General features: G+C 29.5%; 1 protein-coding gene across 2 annotated transcripts in view; it reads left to right on the forward strand.

Annotated features, from left to right (window-relative positions):
* LOC100165541 (zinc finger protein 236) overlaps positions 1-20,929 on the forward strand; it is a 25,782-nt gene extending 4,853 nt beyond the window's left edge. The window contains exons 2-9 of one of the 2 annotated variants that reach the window (XM_001946337.4): positions 9,596-9,640; positions 15,906-16,957; positions 18,038-18,331; positions 18,464-18,831; positions 18,897-19,613; positions 19,683-19,869; positions 19,930-20,213; positions 20,274-20,929. In XM_001946337.4, the coding sequence (XP_001946372.1) occupies positions 9,596-9,640; positions 15,906-16,957; positions 18,038-18,331; positions 18,464-18,831; positions 18,897-19,613; positions 19,683-19,869; positions 19,930-20,196 (2,930 nt within the window). In that variant the 3' untranslated portion in view covers positions 20,197-20,213; positions 20,274-20,929. The remainder of the gene's footprint in view (positions 1-9,595; positions 9,641-15,905; positions 16,958-18,037; positions 18,332-18,463; positions 18,832-18,896; positions 19,614-19,682; positions 19,870-19,929; positions 20,214-20,273) is intronic. The other variant, XM_003246669.3, reaches the window with a different exon arrangement.
* Positions 20,930-23,803: the final 2,874 nt, after the last annotated feature.

Genomic DNA, 23,803 nt, shown 5'->3' on the forward strand with positions numbered 1-23,803 from the left:
TGCACTCCTACATTAAAGAGCAACACTTCTCTTTTATTTGTATTGTTTAACACTTGGTCAGTTTCTGAATGAGGAATAAAACATCATTATCGAATGTGCTCACTTATGATTTACGAGGGTGATGGGGAGAAGAAATAAAAGAAAAGTGTTGCTCTTTAATGTAGGAGTGCATTGAGGTTATGAATTAAAAAATAGCAGACTTGGCCACAATGTAGATTTCACTACTTTGATAGGCCGAATTTTTTGGGAGGGAGTTTGGAACTTGGCCTTTTTTCACTGTTATGTTTTTGTTGGGGATATTATACCTACATACTACAATAAGTATATAATCGATTTCATGAGGGACGTAGCGGACGTGAATTATAAATTGAATTTGTCACTTAATATAAAAATTGAACATTATATAATCTAGTCTACAAAAATAATATTTTAAAAAAAAGTTATTCGTTTTAAAAAATCTCACAATAATAATTTGATATACATTACGTTTGCCTATACAATAATAATTAATAATAATAATAATCTGATATATAATACGTCGATGTCAATACAATAATAATATTTTTTAAAAATCTAGTCTATACAATAATAATTTATTCTACATTCCGTTTTCTTAAGCAATGACTAATCCTATTTAAAAATGCTGGTATTATTAACTAGTTATTAACAAACTTATTGTAATTTTGCATTTTTTTCTGATCCATGTTTTTTTTTCTTACGGGTTCCATATCATGTAATGCTATTTTAGCTTTATCCACCCCCACTTCCTCACGAAATGTATTAATCAACTTCCAAATTGTTGGATGTTTATGCCCGATTAAATGCGCAAATCTATTGTTCCAGCTTTCACAAATATTATTTGTACGGTGTCTGTAATGTAATGTAATGTATATTACATTTATACATTATAAATTTAAAAAATTAAATATAATAGACAATTTTGTATTTTCGGACTTTTTGTCCGACAGTAAAAATGTAGTCGGACTTTTTGTCCGGCAATAAAAAAATGAATCCGGACTTTTGTTCCGAGATTCGTTTGGTAAATATTGTAATGATTGTTCTTAAGTTTGATAATTGGCGTGCGGGTGGTAATAGGGTGCCAGGTGTCTTAATTGTTGAGGAGTGATATTTTTGTAATTTATAAATAAATGCGTTATAACATTTTTTTCTATATTCTAATATAATTACGGGTCACAGACCACAGCAATACAACAATGATTCCTTCTTATTGTGCATAATTATTATTATAATATATTGTCTTGCCAGTAAGCTGATGCAGTGATGCTATTCTAGATAGAAAAGTTCGTATAATTTGAAGACATTGTGTTATTACTTATTACAGAAGATTACGTTATTGCCTAAAAAAATCATTGCTCTTTGAGTTTTATTTATACTTAAATACCACTTTGTGTGCCATTTCGGTTTTTAGTTATGCTCTCACTATCCGCGTCTATACAATGAAAAATGATAATATGAAATCAACCGTTATGTTATTCATTTTTCTTATGACCAACGTTTGTGTATAGCTTGAGTTGATGGCTTAAAACCTAGTGTTAAAGAGAGAAGAGACATTGAAATAAATATATATAAAATTAGTTATTCAATCATTAAACACACATTGTATACATTGAAAAATTGTCAGTTATTAATAAATAATAATTATCTTTACGTTTATATTTTTTACAGTAATTAACTCACTAATCTCTATGTACAATGTATTAAACTTTAAATTAATAAAAACAAATATTTTAATATGTTATATTAGACAGTGTAAAACCATAGTCATTATTTTATTAACTAATTAATTTTTTTTTAATTTGATAAAACGGTGGATATATTATACTATCTCCGCCATATACGAAATAAATAAATATAACTAAACATTTTAATAATTAGAATCGCATTAATTTTGATAATAAACGCGTTTTAGACGTATATTATTTGTATTCAGTGATTTTCTTTCTGTTACTTATATTACATAAAAATGTATTAGTTATAAGAGTAGGTACATACCTACTTTGCTTTTTGCAGCATTCTGGTTTTGTTGTAGTTAACATTAATTTATTCTAAATATTCGTATTTTTGGTGTACTATACGTTTTATTATATAGTACAATAATATGTATAATAATTATATTTTGCTTTTTGCTAAATAATAAACAATTATTTTCAATATAAGGGTGGCTCCACATTATTTTGATTTTCCTCTGTCTATAATAGTTATACTAATAGGTGACAACTACATCATCATCACTTGATGAATCTTCATTTGACGACATATTGAAAACTTAGCAACAGGTTGGTAAACAATTGGTGGCTAGAGGTAGACTGAAAAGATATCGTCGCTTCACAGTAGTTTCATAGTAGCTCAGTGTGTGGCGATGGGTTGCTTATGGATATCTTACTAACAAGAAACTCAAACGGGCGATACTCGAGTATCCGTCGCGTCGCCTGGGAGTTGCCTGGTGTGAAGAAGGCCTTATTGTTGTTTTTTTGACGGTGTTCCTATATTGATATGCGGTACTAAGTGAAATCTGATATAGGTACTGAATCGCGTTTGTATCCTCGTCTATCAATGGTTCTCTTCTTTATCGTGACTAAAAGACTACACCCTCATAAAAAATTAAACATTATTTTAACAATCCAATGCTCAACACATTCGACCATGTGTATACCTATATTGCACATATAAACGTGTCGTTAATATACTTAATTGTCTGTATAGGTAGGCACTATTATTGACTATTGTTCTGTGGTACTATGCATGCGTCTATGTGTATTTGGTTCACACGATCACACGGCACGCTATATTTACATTATCTAACATGCGGTAATACATGTCATATTAGATATTATAATAATGATAAAGAACAGCTTATAATATATAGGTATAACTAATTAGTCGTTCTGTCGAGTACAGACGACTGCTGCCCGGTCCGGTAGCCCACAGACATAGTTTCGTAATTACGCATCCATTTTACATAATATGTTTGTTTTAAAAATCCATTTTTATTTCACAATCGTCATGTTGCGGATAATATAATTACATTATATACGTGCGCTGCGGTGTGGTGTATTAAAACGCAAAGAACTCCGAAGGTCACCTGTTGGTGCGGTGTGCGTATAAAGTTATTCAGTGTGTATAATAGGTATTACGTGTATGCAACGCGTAGTTAACAAAAAAGTTAAGATTTTTTTTTATGCCGTATAGAAAGTAAACAGTCGATGCCGTTTCGATGGGTGAATAGAAGAGAGTCTGGATTGATGTTTTGCTTTATTATAATATTATGAATTATGATATAGATAGAATGCATGTATACATTTTTCGCGCCAACTTCCAGCAGGCTACAGCCTACAAGACTTACTAATCTCTATTCCCTTCGTCCGTAAATCAGCTGCGCGTTTAATCAACATAATATACCAGCAGATTACAAGTACTAACCAAAATCGGTGCCTGCAGAGTATACCTGTGTGTATACTATATATTATTATTTAATATGTTTACATTACATAAGCAATAGGCATAAACAAGGAGAAAGTGATTCATTTATCAATGACCACGATAAGTTTCTATGCACGATTTGAGTGTGATGAGTTACTCAGGGACAATCTGTATGAATCTTGGACATCTCGCACCAATGATTTGGATATCCTTCTAAATTATTATAGATAATATCATGTATATATGTACGATATACAAATATACAACCTACCTAATTATATAATGAGTATTGTGTAGTACCTATACACTTTTTGAATCTTTATGAAATATTTTATAAATAGAGATGTCTAAACAAATTGTTGTCAAACAGGCACCTTGGGGGTGTAACAATGTATCACATTGATACATTGTTAACATTTATTACTCAGAACTGTCCTGAGAGAGGTTGAGATTGTATACTATATTCCAAATAAGTTTGGAGGCGCAACCTCTGAACGATAGAACCATTGTGATTGGCTGCTGTATAGTCAGCCGCGACGACCGCAGCCAATGAGACTGCAAATGAGCAAACCACGACACGTTTCCGTCGGGATTTTTTCCAGACTCATTTAGAATAGAGCATAGGGAGGAATAGGGGGTTGTCAGTTTGTCACATCTATTGTAAAATAAATTATAATACCACTTAAAATATAATAAGGGAATAGCGCTAGCTACATTTAAAAAGGAATTAACCATCAATGGATGGGTAAATGGACATTTCTCCCCCCAACATTTTCCCCGTTTATTATTGACTAATAACATTGAATTTGATAATACAATATTATTTATTATTTAATATGAAATTATTTTTTTTTTTTAAATATAAAATGTATTATAAACATTTTTTTATTTCATAAATATAATAGATTATAAATCTACATGTTTGATCCACTGAACTACTTAAAATAAGCTTAAAATTAAAATATAATTTATAAGTAATAAAAATAACTAAAAATTCGGACATGAAAATTATACATTGTGTAATAAACATTTGATTACTGATTCTTTTGTTATTTCTAAACGCATAATTTTTAGCTTTTGTTCATATTTCTCGTTAAAACTGTACCAGTTAGGATATTTAACAATTTAACAATTATTTTTGAATTTAATTCAAGTAATCAAGTTTATTGAAAATATACATCTATCTAAGTATATAAAATATTTTTCAAATATTAGGCCTTAGTTTTTAATTTCCTTTTACATATATCACAATATCGAACCTGCGTTGGTAATGTTTTTAGCCGGAGATATAATAATGGGATTGTAATTCGTATATATAACATAATTATTACAATCGATAATAAACTCCATCAAATTTCCATCAGAAAAATAATCTATATTAATATACCAAATGACACAGACGAAACAGGGCCTCATAATAGTCACTGCCGTTAGTCTGCATGTGCGAAACGGGAACTTCTCTCGTGGCACTGGCTTGGAGTATAATATAATATAAAGCTGTAAGTGCATTTGTGTAAAGTGAACCCGATAAATTTCGGATAAATTTTGATCGGATTTTTTTTATGTGTTCCTTATGATCACGCGAATGTCATAGGCGTAAATTTAGTCCGATAAAGTTAGTAAATAATTAGTTATTGATAATTAAAACAAACGAGTAAATTGTAAACCTATATATGCAGCGTGGCGGTCCGCGGGTTTCTATCTACCTGCAATCTGACATTTTTGTACGTCAAATTATGTGTTTCATAATATTTGGTTGTAGATATCAGTTGTTCCTAGAAATATATCGATAAAAATAATCTCGTGCATCGCGCTTACACCAACATGTATATTGTATTCCTATAAAAAAATTAAGTTTAAACAATAAAATACATACCGTTGACATAAGAAACCAATACACATACTTATTTTGAAACGTTATCTATCACATTTAATTCACTCTCCAAGAAATCGTTTTTACGCGCAGATATTCTGTTGGTTGAAAATAATACTTCTAGTATTATTATAGTAGTACACTGTTGGTACTGTTGATATACCTACCTATAAAGCTGTAAGCGCATTTTTTGTGTAAAGTAAACTCGACAACTATCGGTTCGATTTCATTATTTATATTTATAATTTGTGATTTTCTTTATAACATTATTATTAATTTTAATATTTAATATAAAAAAATGCCGAAAGCAAAGTCACAGTTATCTAGAAAAACTAGAAATGCTCGACAAATGTCAACACGAAGAATTTTAGAATCTGAATCCCGTCAATTTAGATCATCAGGCTCGCATGGTCCAAGATCAGCATTTTCGCATGAACGTCAGGTCGTTGACTACATAAATCATGAACATGTTTCTATTTCAAAAATGAACCAATTTGTAAGTATTGCAATGCAAAAAATGGCTGATGAGCATAATGGCATGTCAGTGGCGGATCCAGGGGGAGGGCAAAAGGGGGCATTTCCCCCCCTCCCCCAATCACCGTAGTTTCCCTTTGTTTTACACTGTGTTTAGCCAAATGGTTGCAAATGTATGAACTTTTTGTACTTTTTCCCCCTCCATGCCACACCGCCCCCACCCCAAAAAAGTTAAGCCCTGGATCCCCAACTGTGGCATATATTGTTCTGGCAAAGTAAATCTTTTTCCTTTATCAGATCCACCTGAACTTCTAAAAAGTTTACTTACAGGCCCTCATTAATTTTCAAATTATTTCTTAGATAATAACATTAGATATTAAAATACGTTAAAATACTTTATTTCAGATTTGGTGCTAATTAAATTCATGCAGGCAACTATATTCCCACGTTCAAAGTAAAGGGACAAATTTATCATAGTGTTAGTAGCTTATTTCCTAATGATAACAATCCACGTTTTTAACAAATTTATTTCATTTCCGAAACGGATCAAATATCTTTACGTCAGAATATACGGCCAAATTTAAAAAAAAAATTAATTCTACTTTGGCAAACTCTTTTACATAGTTGTAATAATTATATTCAAAGTTTTAGAACTTCGTTACAAAATGCCTCACCCAAAATGCGAGATTTAAAATGAATTATCAATGCTGATCGGAATCCGTCCTATCAATGCACATTCTACAAATTAAGTCGCTGTATTTTTAAGGACGAAGATAAAGGCCCACGAGATATTGTAATATACGGTCGAGATGGTCGATAATAGTACCTATATTATAGAGCCACAATTCTGAATCGCGGAGAAAAAGCCCAGAAATATAAATATGAATACAATATTATGTATACGTCATGATTCATGACTCATGATATATTGTGTTATAACTTAAAAGTTATAAACCAAAAAATATCAGTATTAGCCCTTAGTTATATAGATACTAAAAAATGTATACAAAAATTACGCAACTATATAAATTATAATAAAATAAGTTAATACAAGACAGGTGGTATAGACGTATAGTATAATATGTTTAGATAACAGATAATATTTTATTATGTATAAACCTTAGAATGAGGGGTGGATAGGTAGTTTTTATGTTACAGGGAAATATTTGAAGGGGCCCCCAAATTGAAAAAAAATTTGGTCGCTTCACTCGCATTAGATATTCAATCTAACACGTTTACCTATAAATAAAATGTTTCATGCGAAAGACGTATTTTTAGTTTGGTGGGAGCTGGGGAAACGGCATACCTATGAGGAAAATGCTTTTTTCGGTTGTAAGGGGTTTTTTAAAAAATTTCGTGTAAGGTCATACTAATTCGTACAAATTCCGTACTAAATATCTGCACAGAAGTTTCACATAAATAAGTAGTTTTGGAAATAGGGGGGGGGGTGGAGAAGCGTTTCTATAGCCCCTTCACACAAATTCTCGAATAACTTTGAAAAAAAATTTGTACAAATTGAGGGTCTTATCGTACAAATTCGTATAAAGTCCGTATTAAATATCGGCCAAAAAAAATTGCAAAAACACAATATGAGGTGGGGTTAGGGAAACATACGAGGATATTTCGGTCTTCGATTAACGATAAAAATTTAAAATACTATATTTAAGATCCGTAAGCAAATTCTTGACTAGTCGTGGTATTATTGTTATATCGTTAAAAAGAACAGTAGGTACCTAAGTATTAATAATTTATATAAAAAAATGAATAATTTTAAATTTAAACTATTTGGTGAATATTTTATTCTGCAAAAATACAATGTGTAGACTCGAGTGGGCCCCCAGGCCACAAACATAGACGGGGGCCCACAGGGAAAATCCATTTTTCCCTATGGGCCTATCCACCCCTGCAGTTAGAATTATGTTTTTTGACTTATAACTTAGTACGCAATATATTATGACGTATTGACGTATTACGTACCTATACATAATATCGTGTTCATATTTATATTTTTATTTTATTTACAATCTATATTTTATACAACTAACAATTAATTATTATTTTCATTATAATATATTGTTATATTTTGTCAAAGGTCCATATTATGGTAATTACTAATTAGGAGTGGAGTATACATATTGTGTTCACATTTATGTTTATATTAATTTTTCTAGGCTTTTTTCCGTTAGGGTTTTTTTTCTTGCCTACCCACAATTCTATATACTTCAGTGGATTACCCCTTACCCCTGACCCCTCCCCTCTGAAAACCGAAAAATGCCATCGATTGGCGTCTAAACCAGGAACGTCTCGGCCTGCATCCCTCGACCACCTTCGAATATTGTGACAACCCCCTTGCGGTTTTCGTCGTGAGTTTAGTTATGTCGAATATCTATTATTATCATCGTCTTCCTTATTATATTATATTATTATGTCGCGGGTGCGTGTGCGTACAGGCGGTTGAGGACAGATGGCAAACCGGTTCTCGCTAATACAGTATTACCGTGTGTATGATGTTGGCCTGCACGCGCCGATCCTGGAAAACAGAAACAAAAAGGAATTTTATTAAAAAGTAAAAACATAAAATAAAAATTTAAACCTGCCGTGATCGGTCGGGGTTACTTTTTCTTCCTGAACGACTGAACTGCGAATGAATCGAAAAAAAACTATCATAGTCACGTCATGATTGTGTTACGACTCCGTACATTATGATAGTACCTACGACATCTTCCATAATAATAAATAATAATAGTAATACGTTTCTTTAGTTTGCGCCGTTTGTAATTATTGTGTTAATCCCATCATACATTACTTGAAATAATTTCAGGAAATTGCTTATAGAGTCATAGAGATTAGAGAGTATAGGTATCAACTTTAAAATATGTTAATTTAAATGTAAATATATTTAATATATAATGTAAATATTATTATGAAGAAGTTGAAATAAATGATTATATTATTATATTAAGGCACGTCCAGACGGAGCAGCTTTTGCTGCGCGGCAAATACGCGTCCACACGGTGCGGCATTTATTTCCCGATTATCTTCCAGTAGACAATACTGATGATGCCGCGCGGCTTTGCCGAAAATACGTCCACACACACGCGGCATAGGCGAGCGGCAGAAGCCGCGCGGCTTTCCTTTGATGTAGACCGCCTACTAGGCCGATCGGAAATTATGCCGCGCGGCATTAAAAAAAAGCCGCAGAAAATGCATTTATGTATTCACGCTCTAACAATATATCGTGTATACAATGTATCGTGCAGCCGATCTGCAGAGGAGTGTAATTTTTTTTTTATTCACTCGTAAACACAGTACGCCATAATATAGGTTTAAATTTTCTCGGCAGTGTTTATACTTTATATTGTTGTTGTTTTTGGCCAAGATCGGACCAAACGCCCGAAAATCGAATTCGTTCGGTGGCGGTGATGCATTACACTTGCACGTAGGTGGTGCAGCGGCGGTTGACAGCGTATGTATAATAGATCTCCGCGGTGGAGGTTGGCCCGTGGGGTATTTGAATAGTATTCTTTCTTTTCACTCGGCGACGACGCTAATATTAGCTTTTGGCTCGTCTAAGTTATGCGCGCGCTCTGCCCACGTACCCTAATGTGTATATACGCGCGATTATTATTATATATACACTATGTTATATATATGTACATATATATTATATACACTATATTATAATACACGCGTGTACAATTCCATTGACCTCGCCAAGCTCGTCGTATACGCTACATATTATTTCTGCTCAGTCCGAATATTGTTATGATTCGTATTTATAAATTGTGTTTGCTTTTTACGTTTCAGTGGACGATACAATCGAGATGAGTCCCAGCAACAACGAGAACAAAAGTGAGTTGAAAAATATTTATCCACAAAAATACACGCACATATTATAATTAATTTATAAATTGTAATATACGCTTGTATTATACCCGAATGGCTGTAATATACTATATAATTCTAACTAATGGTATAGCATGCCTCCGTCGTAGTAGTATGTGCCTATTATATTATACGTTAATTGTATACCTACGATAAAACATTTAAAATGCATAACGAAATAGAATATAGTATTTAGTATTTACTATGAGTCTATTATAATATTATAACACATAGTCGTAGTATTATGATTTATGGGTAGGACAGGTATATCGTAAATCTATAAAATATTATTCCGCGATTGAAATTAATGCGGACAGATTGGTAGTCCAGTTATTCAATTATTGTTTTGCTTATACAATTAAACAGCGCACCTTATACAGTAGTTATAGATTTTCAGGCATTACGAAATGGGTAAATTTGGTTACTAATATGCGGTATTGTCTTAGAATTTGCAGGGTAAATAATTATTATATATCCCTTTGTATTGTAAAGATGTATAGTGTTGTGGGTCGAGAGTGGACTGTAGTTATACCTAGTAAAAATGTTAAATATACCTAAATACACATTGAAACTTGAAAGTCACTTGTTACTTCACCAATCGCGAGATTCGTTACAACTTAGTTAGGATAGAACTGTGTTTCTGTAAAATAGAAATCTATGGCGAAATTGTGGCTGTATCCAAATTGGTTCCCTTTTAAATTTGTGATGCACCTATATCCTAATGCTGGTAGAGTTGGTTCCCGCTTTTCGTAAGTAAATGGTCAAGTACGCTCATTCCCCTTCCCATTCTTACAGGCTTAGGTATGTCAACTTATAAGTAAAGTAGGCAGTAGGCAGTTACCGATTAGACATCTATTACCTTGATAGGTGTCAACTACTCGCCGCAGTAGGTATTAATAAAAGTAATTCTCATGAAACTATCAGTTTATACTTAAATATAAATTATAATATTAACAGTGCCGCATTTAGACATTTTGCGCCCCAGTACAAAAAAAAAATTGCTTCCCCCTAAGGGTCTTACCCACGGAAAATATGAGAGATAGATCCTCATTAACCTTTTAGATTTTGAGCACAGAAAAGAATATTTGTTGTAAAACAACAAATACACATTGTAAATTAATGTGTGCTTTTTTTAAAAATATTGTTTAGTAATTATTGCTTGATCATCTCTCCGCAAAGATACATTTGAATTTATGTCACCTAAACCTTAATTCATCATATAATTATTTTTTAACATATTTAAGTAGGTTGTAGGTAAATAAAATAAAATTATATAAAACTATGCAAATTAATATTAATTAAAAAAATATCAAACAGCATAATACTAATATACTATATATATAATACTGTTATTAAAATAATTAAAATTATACAATTTTAATAATTGTAATTCACAATAAACAATAAATATATTTCTGGCCACAACATTTTGGCGCCCCTAAAATACTGACGCCCGGGGCAGTTGTACCCAACCCCTCCCCTAAATGCGGCCCTGAATATTAATAATTAATACGAATGTATGTTATTATTTCCTTTGTAGGTATACAAACTATAAAATACCATAAGCATAAACCATAAAGTAAACATTTTTAATATTTTTGTTAATTTCAGTTTGCTAACAGAACAGAGGACTAATTTGTCTCTCCGTAGGTACTCCTAAACTACCTACCTTATTCAAACGGAAAACAATTTGGTTAATGTGGTATATTATATAATTTGGATACAGTCGACATTTTTCATTGCATTTGCACCCGTAAAATATGACCCTCAAGTTAGTATTCACTAATCAGTAATCATCACACTGATTATTAGTGGATGGTTAATAATAAATACCTTCAGCGATCAATGGCTGGCCCACAAATTTAATCAAAATTATAAAAATCTTTGATACATACCAATTATTTTTGTCGTTGTTGATATCTTCCGGGGAAAAAATAGTATAAATATTCTAAAATCAGACAATAGTCTATACAATAACCCATGCCGGTAAATACATTGTAGATACTACTCATATTAGATATTACAATATGCAACTGACAACTGGCACCAGGTTCATACTGTTTTCATACGAATATATTATAATAATAGACATACATGATATATGTATATAATATAATACATAATATATAATATAAACCATATTTTAATATTTTAAAATTTGTTGTTTGCATAATATATGTTATATTTTTACACTACAAAAAGTACAAATTTCAAACTCAATACAATTTTAAGCTGATAACACTATCTAAAAATTCGCTAAACTAGACCGGTTTAAAATTTGCATTCCTGCACCGGGATAATGAACCATGTAAATGATATGGTCCAAACATCCCGGTGCATTATTTTTCACACCTGCTTTAACACAGCGAATTTTTAGTATAAGAGATCTTTACAACGCGAGCTCCAGGGGATGCAGTAAATGATAATGTTTTTGATATATATTAAAAAAATTACATAATATCTAACTATGAAGAATTAGCATTTAATTATAAAGACATAAAATGATAGGTTCTCAACTGTTATGAAAATGTATATACAGAATAGGTATAGATTATATTTATGATATTAGCTTTATACTAGTATAATAGGTATGTTTGTATATACATACAATATTAGTTTTTAACACAAAATGGAATGTATTTTTGTCAGTTAATATTATTTAATGATTAATCGTATAGTAGGTACATACCGTTATATATATACACATACACCAATACTAATAGTTTAATTTATATACTCATGTAAAACGATTATAGGTACTTTGATTTTAATTGCTCATTATTGTATTAACGTAATTACGTGAATATATTAGGCATAAGAATCTAGAGGGGATTACGCCAAATTGTTATCTGTGTCTGTATAGTTTCAATTACATCTTACATCACGTGGTAAAATCATATTCTCTATAAGTACCTAGTTCCAAACAGTAGGCTTCAAACTAATATCACAGTAAAAATTATTGATTAAATTATTGACTTATTATATTATAACAAAATAATAAAATATTTTGTGTTAAATTATAATATGCATACGCCATACATACTTATAATTTTTAAGATATGATATTATTTAATATTACTAATAGGCAATATTTGCCATTGGTTTCATGGCGTACTTACCAATAAAAAATAAAATCGTTCTTAAAATTTAAAAAATAACTTAATAATAGGTTTTTATAAAAACATAAGCTTCACATTTTATACTAGGTTAATAATTCCTAATATTCAGATATTCTATTAAGTAAATATTATATAAATGTGCAATGTGCACTCGAAATAGTGTCAATTATATTCTATGATGCTTTTGTCGTTGTGACGTTGTGGATTGACTGAGTGTAATTGTACTATGTGTTTACTCTACTTCTGAATCTTGATGAGAAAACAACATACTAGGTACATACCTATGTACACACTTTACACGTTTTGTTCGGCGTGTTTGTTTTAATTTTTAAATACATATACATCAATATTATACATCTAATTGATTTTATTTTTATATTTGGCAAAACAAATAATTGCATTAGGCCATTAGGAACATATCATTATATTAGGTAATAGGTATAGGGGTAATAGCCAATATTTATCTAATAACTATGTGACATTAGACTGTGGTTAATGATAGGGGCTAAAATACTGTGTCCCTTGAAAATCAATGTCAATATGTCTGTAAAATATTAATGTGTAAGGTAAGTTGTATATAAAAGGGGAGGGATATCGGGTGTTAGAGTCATCACAGGTTTTTTTTGCTTTAGAAATCTGTCAAATCCCAAAGGTAACAGTTAAATTAATAAGTGTGTCCCCTGAAATCAGATGTATTTTAGGCCCCGGTTAATGATAATATGATATAATAATTAATAAATAAGTCGATTAGAAATTAGTATAGTACTAGTATCATTCGTACCTACCTATCACCCATGACTGATACATAATATTATATTATGTTTTAAATAATTAAATAAATTATTTTTAAGATTTATAAATAATATTAAACAAATCAATACGTAATCACTGATGATCACTTATGATCAGTTTTATTTTAAATATAAATAAATATTATCATTATAATATTATCATTATAATATTTAGAATACTTTTAAATATTACTGATGTTTAATATAATAATATTTTAGTATATTCATAAAATAGGTCATCTTATAAAAATGTATTGAATATACTATAATACTTTATAATATTATACACCTATACATAAGTGACTTAACTATCTAAAAATTGTATATTATACGTAGGTAACTAAAAGCTGAATAATATTGTCGTAAATACCGTAAGTAATATTCTTGATATTAATACAGTTCACTATAATTCAAACATTAGGACAAAAAATTAACTAGTTTTAAAAATGATTTCTCCAAACTGTTAAGTACCTAATAATTATTGTATTTTAGATTCGGATCGGAGAGATGAATGCAATGATTTTATAATGTGTTTTAGAATCTGGGCAGAGCGATTAATGTATTGATTTTACAATGATGTGATTTTTTTTATTAATTAGTTAATTAATTAATTTTTATTATGTCTGTCGTGTTTTTGTGGCAGTAACATACTGCTTCGATTTTCTTCAACAGTATCTTGTTGGATGGGAAATTAAATCTAATTGGAGGTCAAAATTGAATTTAAATTATTTTCAATAGTTTTTACATAATGTCAATAAAAATAATATTTGTAAAGTTGAGCGTAAATCAATAATAATTTTTCACGAGCGTCTGAAGTTTGAATTTTGTCATATTCTGTGAAAATCACGAACATTTTCTAATTGTCGTGAGTTGTAAATGTATAAATATTTTTCTTTTTGTAACTAAGATTAAAACCGGTTTCTTTAAAAGTTTGTCCATCTTAATCAAAAAATAGATGTCTACCGGAAAGTCAAATTAAATTTATATGAGCGTTTGAAGATTTTTACAACATTGGATCTTGACTCAATTTCTCATGGGGCGATTTTCTTATTTTGTTTTAGTTTAAAAACGAATAAGCTTAGATATTCACATCATATTGTATTTCATCATTTTCTATACTTGATACAATCGTTAAAATATTTTGACTCGTTTCGAGTTGTTTACGGACGTTTACAATTTTCAATTTTTTAGTTTTTTTTTTTCTCTAAATTTCAATAAAATTGTATTCGTTGCGTTAAAGCGCTTAAAAAATTAATACAAGGCTCCTCATACGTTGTTACAATATCAGTTTAAAAATATTAAAATATATTGACAAGATTTTTTAATCATTTAAAGTTATAATGTTCACAAAATATACAATATTGAAAATATACAAAATATTTTGCAGTTGAAAATGTATAATACGTTCAATTTTTATATTTCAGGATTAAAAATTTTAAATAAAGTTCCTCGTGAGTAAACTTATACAGTAACCAATAAATTCTAAAAAATATACACACAGTTTTTTTTTATAGTTATTTTATGTTCAAGTCTGGACGAAATTAGATATTTAAACGAAGAAGAACGCTTTTTGTTTAATAATTTAAAAATATTATTCGTGGTTGCTTGAAACTTTTAAAGTTTATTATTATATATACAAATAATATCAATTCAACTTACCGGCTACGGCTGCCGTATGAATAATAATAATATAAAATATCCTTGACTGACAAACAGTCTCCCCTCAGAATCGTTTTTCGTATACAAATATATTATTATATCATTGAATTCAAATTGTACACCATCCATTATACTTGTAACCTACTGTACAGCAGAACGGCACCCTCTCACCTTCTTTTTTATATTTTATAATATAACTATTAGTAGCCAATATAGTACATTTAATATCATTTCCATAAAATTAATTGAAATCTTATTTTAAAATGACTACATGAAATTAGATTTCACACATTTTCGTGTGTGGCGCAGGGTGACTAAGTACCTACCCCTTTCTTTGATGGCGGTTAAAAAACGTCCCCTTAAACAAATTAGGATTAACACTATTCAGGGTTAAAAGTCGGATGAGTATGCTTACATAATCACTGTTTATATATTACATATATTATATATACATAAAACATAAAATTGGAACGCTTAAGACTATATGGAGACTTTGTCCCTCCTGGAAATTTTTCCCACTTTAAGCCCTAGTCGATAGGTCTATTGATAGTCTATTGATCATTTCATGGTACCTAGTATCTATATACGTATATGACTGCATTTGAAATTATTATAGCAATGTATGTGTACACATTATGAATTTATTCTTTTTTTTTTTTTTAGACATAATGTGTCACTCTGACAAGTCTTCACCGTCGGCTCCTTTATCGGGTGGAAACTACTTACATAAGAAATTCAAAAAAATCGCCACAGCGGACGATTATCCTGAAGTGGCTATTCCTGCACCTGTATTATCCACAGATGAATATTCTCTCGAAGGTGTGTGGCGACATAAATGCCCTTACTGTAAAACTGTATGCACCAAGCCAAGTGCGCTTGCCAAACATTTACAAGTACACTCCAATGAACGCCCTTTCCCATGTGAAACATGTGGATTTGCTTTTAAAACAAAGAGCAACCTGTCCAAACACTGCAAATCCCAATCCCATACAGAACGGTTGGCAAAAGAAGAACCAGAGGAGGCTAAGCCAAAAATATACAAACCAAAATTTCGTACAGCCTCAATACACACTAAATTGGAAGAATTGAACACATCAGAAGACCATTCCGAACCGGTTCAGGTATTAGTAAATAAACAAGAAGAAGATTTTTCTCAGCCTTTAAATTTATCAGTGGTCGATGCAGTTAAAAAATGTCAAGAAAAAATGTCTCCCGTTGTAGTAAATGGTCAAACCGAGCTAAAAGGTGTATACAAATTACTATTGAACCAAATAATTAAGTGTAATGAGAATAAGGAACAGCCTTTTTGTGAAATGTGTGGCTTAAAATTCAATAGTCAAGAAGACTTAGTTAGGCATATTTGTGATCGAAGTCCAAATGGAGTTAAATATCCAGAGCCCAAGACTGTAGCTGTGCCACTCCCGTCACCAGGACCATTATTAGGGCGCACACCGTTAGTTGAGTTTCACAGACCAAAGGAACCTGATGTACAAAAACCTGTCGTTTTGCGCGTGGGTAATTTGATACAACAACAGGAAATGATTGCCATTTTCCAGAGTGGCCGTGCTGTACCTTTCGTGCCAGGTATTCCAGGACCACATACGGCAATGCCTCGTCAACTACGACCACAGTATGAACCAAAACAGACTGATCCTCCACCTTCAAAGAAACCCAAAGTAGACGACAAATTTCTTGTTTCAACATCTCATCACCAGGTAATAATTGTGTTTATTGATAAATTAATTGGGTATATTTTATTTTTATTTAAGTTTTATTCTTTTTAAGAGTGAAGACTAACAAAAAGTCTACTTTAATTGGGCATTTGTTTGATTATACTTATATTATTTAATAAAAAAAATATAAGAAAATATAATTTTACTTAATCATATCTCTAAAGAACCAATATCAATAAGTATTATTAAATTTGGAATTTATCCAAAAATTAAATTTGGTGAGTTGATTTTCATGGTCACATAAACATAATATTGTTCTAGATAAGTAGTTTATTAAGTACTTTTATATTTTGTTATTAATTTTTATTCCCTTTTAATCTAAACTTATCAAATATTTTTACTCATATTAGACTTACAAAATAAATATAAAATACTAAAACACTATTATATATAAAATACAATTCTGACTTAATATACAAATTATAAAAAAAAGTTGATTTACCTATCATTAATTTAATCTTTCAGCATATTTATATTTTATATTAATTTAAATTAACTATACAATATTAATAATTTTATGGGTAACTGTTTTTACGTTCATAATTTCTTATTAATAGATAACAATTTTCCCAAATCAAATCATTTTTACACACATACATAAGTATTCCATTTTGTGACATCGTAATACATTTTAAAAACTTAATAAGTTTTTAATTTCAATGAATATTGATAATCATCGATTCTTAATTTGAAGTAAACAGTTCTCTTGTATTTTTCAAAAAATGATATTGTTAGTAGTTGACATTGAAGTTGATAGTGCTAGTATAGTAGTATGGTTTAATGAAATAATAACCAGTAAATGATATAAGGTATATCTACCTATAATTTTATATTTGTGACCCAGTCATCATCACCTTGAATAATAGTTCAATAATTGTTACTACTATGTATGATACATTATTCATTAAACAAATTATACTGAATTACATATTGTATTTTTATTATTGAACCTAATGATTTCTATTTCTATTAATCTATTTAAATTAATGAATTAAAAAAAATAAAAAATAAATTATATTTTATACAATTTAAATTTATTTAATAACTAACAAATTTTTTTAGATTTCAACAACTACTGTAACAACTACTAGTACAGTGGCTCAGAAATTTGTACGACCAACGTCATTGGCGTTCAAACCAGGAACATTCAGTACTAACCGCATGTTGCCCATGGTTAGTCCAGATACTCCAAGACCAAAAAAGAGCTACCAACAATTATATCTTAATGGCCATGCATACACTTATTTGGGTTTAAAGTGTACGACAAGAGTATTTTTTTGTACGCTGACCAAATGTCAACCCACATATACAATTCTTCCAGAAGTTAATACTATATCAATGTACTCAAATTGGAAGGTATATAAATATTGATGCACACCTATAAACTACTTTATTATATATATAATAAAAAATCATTAAAGTTATTATTTTGTTGATTTGAGAATATATTATATAAGTTATTAATGAATTATAAAATTTTTAATATAGATTTGTTCCGATATGGGGAGTAATATGCTGGGCGTTCGAGGTATGGATTTATATGACTCAAGTCAGAATAACCACAGATATACACAAGCTGGTCAATCTCACGATTACATAGTTGCTCATTCATCTTACAAGCACCAACAATTGCCTGATCAAACCACCAGAGTTGAAACCAACTCTATGGGTAAATTAAAAATCTGTCCTGGAGGTTTTGAATCCAATGAAGATTATGTATACGTTAGAGGCAGGGGAAGGGGGCGATATGTTTGTGCTGATTGTGGTATTCGTTGTAAAAAGCCTTCAATGCTCAAGAAACATATCAGAACCCATACTGACTTAAGGCCATATACTTGTACACAATGTACCTTTAGGTAATATCTATTGAAAAATTAGTACATTCCATATTTATAATAGTGTTTTTATTTTATTTTTGTAGTTTTAAAACCAAAGGAAATTTGACAAAGCATATGAAGTCAAAAGCACATTTCAAAAAAGGAGTTGAACAGGATCAAAATCCAATGTCCATGGATGATATTAAACAATTAGATTCTGAAGATATGGAAGACTACTCTGAAGATAATATGGATGAAGACGATGATATTGACGATGAAGATGATGATGAGGAAGCAGTAGATAAACATGGATGGCGTAAAACTCAATCAGATTTTGATGCTGCACGTTCATTATTAAGACTTTCACAAGTCTACCCATCACAAATACCTCAGTCAAATCATGCGAAAGCTGGTATATTGCCTTATGATCACCGACCTGTATCATATCCATATCAATCTCTTTTAACACTGCCTGAGTCTGAGGTAAAAAATAATCACCAGTACCAGAAACAAATTAGTCCACCCTTGCAATCTGGAAGCAGTCTTCTGGTTCCACCTCCATTACCTGTTCCACCCACACCTACTTTCAATAATCCAGAGATGATTCAAACAGCACCTGCAGATTTGAGGCATAATGTAAATGCAATTCTAAGTAGTAGTCCAAAAGCCATTGTTAATAAACCAATGGATCTTTCACGTTTTGGAGGTAGTAAAGAATTAGAACAAATAAATAAACCACAAGTAACATCGCAGTCCCCAAAAATACCTAAGGCATTATTTCGACAACCTACAACAAATGGTCCATCACAAAAATATACCAGGTATTTGTCATATTATTTTATAATAGTAAATACTAAATATGACTGATGCTAACAAGTTATGGTTTTTAGTATTCTAGAAGATGGACGAAGTAAGTGTATGGTGTGTGATAAGGTATTTAATAAACCTAGTCAATTACAATTGCACATTAATATACATTATTTTGAGCAACCATTCCGATGTGAAGGCTGTAAAGAATCATTCCGAACTAAGCATTTGCTTCAAAAACATTTGGACTCTATCTCACATTTGAATAAGGTTAGATTATTATATTTGATTCCCTTTAATTTTTAATTTATAATTAATATTTTTCTTTAGGTGAATATGATGTCCACCCAAGGGCCTATTGTTAAAAATCCAAGACCATTTGAATGTGCTGATTGCCAAGTTGGTTTTCGAATTCATGGACATTTAGCTAAACATTTACGATCCAAAATGCATATACTTAAATTGGAGTGTTTAGGAAAAATACCATTTGGAACATATGCTGAAATTGAACGCTTAGGGTTGAACTTGAATGATATTGATACTACTGACTGTGACAGTGCATTAAAGAGTTTACAAGCTAGCCAAAAAGCCACATAGCTAGATAATCAATAAGAGTAAGTTTTTATTAAATTTATTAAATGTTAATGTTATAATAATTGCATGCAATTTTATAGGTCAATGTTAAAAATTGATAACATTTTTGTGTGGAAATTTTTTAAAGCGCTCAACGTGAAAAAAGACTGATCTCTAGAGTTCGAGGGATTGAACAACTAGAAAACTGTGATAACAAGATACATGAAACCACCCAAGAGGTTTTCCAAAAAGATTTTGGCCTCATCACAGACCACTAAGAAACTGAGCGGTTACACATTTTTTACCCAACCTATTAATATAAATACTAATCTATACTTATATTTATTAATATTTGAAAACTGGGTATATAATAAAGAATTTGGAAAACTATACATAATAAATAAGTTAAATGTATTAAGTAAGAATATATATAGCAAATAGTGATGTAGTCCAATTACATTTGGTCAAAATTATATTTATTGTATTAGCAAGACAAGTGGAACATGTAGCCTGTTAAATAATGTCAATTCTCATGATGATCTTCCTTGAATTTGTGTTTTGGTTTTTATTATTTAGGAATTTGATTTAAGTATTTAACTATAGGTAATTATAATATGTACTTTTTTTTTTGTGGCAACAATAATGCTCAGTTGAATTGTGGCTATATATATTACGTTTTGGTCTACTGTTACTGGAATTTGAAAATATCTACTGATAAACTGACATTATTAAAATAAACTCAATAGTTATTGAAGAACAAATGTTTTATGATTTTTAATAAATTATCAATCAGTACATAAATTGTTTGAAAAATTAATTTTGGTTAGACTGTGTCATTAAGTTAGTTAATTGTCATAGAGAACTACAATTTTCTGTATTTGGTCTTACTTCTATCAACCACTTTCAACAAACTTTAAAAAAAAAAATTAAGACAGGTATTAATTAAACCAACACACTTTAAAAATTAGTTTTCTCTATTCATAAATAGTTTTAAATTTTAATACACCAGTATGCTATACCTAGATTTCATCTCTTAAGGTACGGTTTCAAAGCTGTGACTAGTTGTTGCGACTGGCCGCAACGACCGGCTCCACTATACTGCTCATGGACGAGTATAGCCGCCAGCCGCAGAGACTCTAATGCTGTTCCATAGCAGAACAGTTGTTGCGGCCAGCCGCAGCTTGGAAACCGTACCTATAGTCCCAAACACCATAAAAATACCATAGCTCAATTTTATATTATTAACAAAATTCATATCCCCACTGTTGATAAAAAATCACCTTACCTCGAGAAAAACATCTATAATGAATCATTGTGTTCAAATGTACCTATTTTCCTAGCAAAAAAAAAAACTATTATTTTTCAATGTGAGTACAATAATATTTTTGTACAAAATTTATAAAAACTTTTTAAAAGAAAAAAAACAAAATTTTTATTAATGGACAATGGGCACAAAGCTTTCCGTAATTGAGGGCTGTGTCTTTATAGCAATGACACTTTATCATTAAACCACTGACCACATTTAAGTTGTTAAATAAGCAACAATATTGCTCATTGATCAGAACCCACCATTAGGAAATATTTTAATTTGAATTTTACTTATCAGGATTTTACATAATATTCTGAAATAATGAATCTATTAAAATCTATTAAAATTAATTTTGCTCCTATATAGTTTTAAATGTATATGTAAAATCAAAGGATAGTTAGGGAATTTTAAGTAATTAATACAAATTATTTCTTAATGGGAGAATGGGATAACTTAATTATAAGTAATTAACTATTGACTTAACCACTTAATACTGTTCAATTTTCAAATACAAATATTGCCATTAATATTATCCCTCAGTCCAAATAATACGTTTTTAATAATATAGAATATATTTTTCATTAATTTATATTATCCATTTGTACCTATCCAATTCCCACTAGTTAGTTATAACAATAGTATTATTTTAAATTTTGTAATTTAAATTAAAACCTGTAGTTGATAATTCTTTCTATATATTTTTATTATGAACAGATTATAAAGGTTATATTATAACCTACTGGCTACTTTTCATACTATTTGAGATAGGTACAATTTTTTGATACAATGTTATCATGGTATAAAAATAATATAATTGTATAATAATAATAATAATAATAATAATAATAAGAGTAATAATTAGGGCTAGGATTTGTTTTAGCATTAATTAGCTAAGTGTTTTCCTTTAGTCCAAATAAATCGATCGTCCATCAGTTATGTCTACTATTTGGATTATACTGAACTGAATAAAATAATTTTTATTCAAAACAAAAATAAAAAAAATCACTTTCAATAAATAATTTATTAATCACATGTATGTTTTAAATATCAATGGACGGATTTTGAAATATGTTAAATTTTTTTATTTATTTGACTTAACAACTAAATGCGTATACAAATAATTAAAAATCCTTCCATATATTTAGTTTATTAGTTCTAAAATGGCATTTGTAATACATTGTTATTAAAAAAAATATTGGGTATTTAAAGATACCATGATATCTTTACTTATAGTTTTGATACAAGGTATAATTAAATAATATTTTTTAATTTTTAATCGTATAAATAAATACTATTCATGTACAGCATACAAATGCCATTTTAGAATGTATACAATTTTAAATTACCTTAACTGTTGTTCTACACAACACCTACAAACTATGGCACAAACGGTATAAAACTTAAAATTACAAACATTAAATACTTATAATTATGTGTAAATACAAAATTAAATGAGGACGGCATACATTCATACAAAACAAAATGTATAACTTAGAGTTATAATTAACTTTTGTTATATTGCAGTAAAAAAAAAAAAAAAAAAAACAACAAATTAATACTGCATTATATAATTATCACAAGTAAAGGCAATTTGTTCAACACACACAGTGCAACATTAAGTAAACAAAAACACATTATTTTTTTTAACAGTTTTAAAAATATATAATAATTTAACATTTTATTTAATAAAATAGATATAGGTATATTATATTAATATGTTGAATACCAGTAAATTAATTATTTTCATTTCTATTCAATTATTTTGTTAAGAACTGAATATATATCTTACAATTTATTTAACATTTTATTGCATTTAGAAATATTGAAAAGATGTATATTACATATTACTTAATAATTGTATACAAATAATCAATGTTATAGAATAAAAGGAAAGAGAGCAAAAATTCTATACAAACAGTACGTGTAATAGTAAAAGACACTTCCTAAATTAATTTAGTTGTTTTGTTCATATTAATAAATATGAACCAAGAGTACGATTTTAAAATAGTTAATAATCAACATATTTTTATTTAAGTTATTAAATACTAAAATAATTTTGAGCCCTGACAAAATACTGGTTAATTAATGTATGCTTAAAATATTTGTTTTGGATGAATAGATTAATGTTTTAAAACAACATATTATTAAAAAAATATATATAATATCATACATTAATGACATGATTTTCAGTCTGAATCAAATAGTATTATAATTGAATAATCTAAAAATAAATTAATAAACTCATTGATCTAAATTTGTTCTAAACTTAAGTTATAACTTATTATAAATTTATTATTTTAACAATAATATCTTAATAAAAGA

The sequence above is a fragment of the Acyrthosiphon pisum genome, chromosome A2 (assembly GCF_005508785.2).
Source record: "Acyrthosiphon pisum isolate AL4f chromosome A2, pea_aphid_22Mar2018_4r6ur, whole genome shotgun sequence".
Classification (NCBI taxonomy): Eukaryota; Metazoa; Arthropoda; class Insecta; order Hemiptera; family Aphididae; genus Acyrthosiphon; species Acyrthosiphon pisum.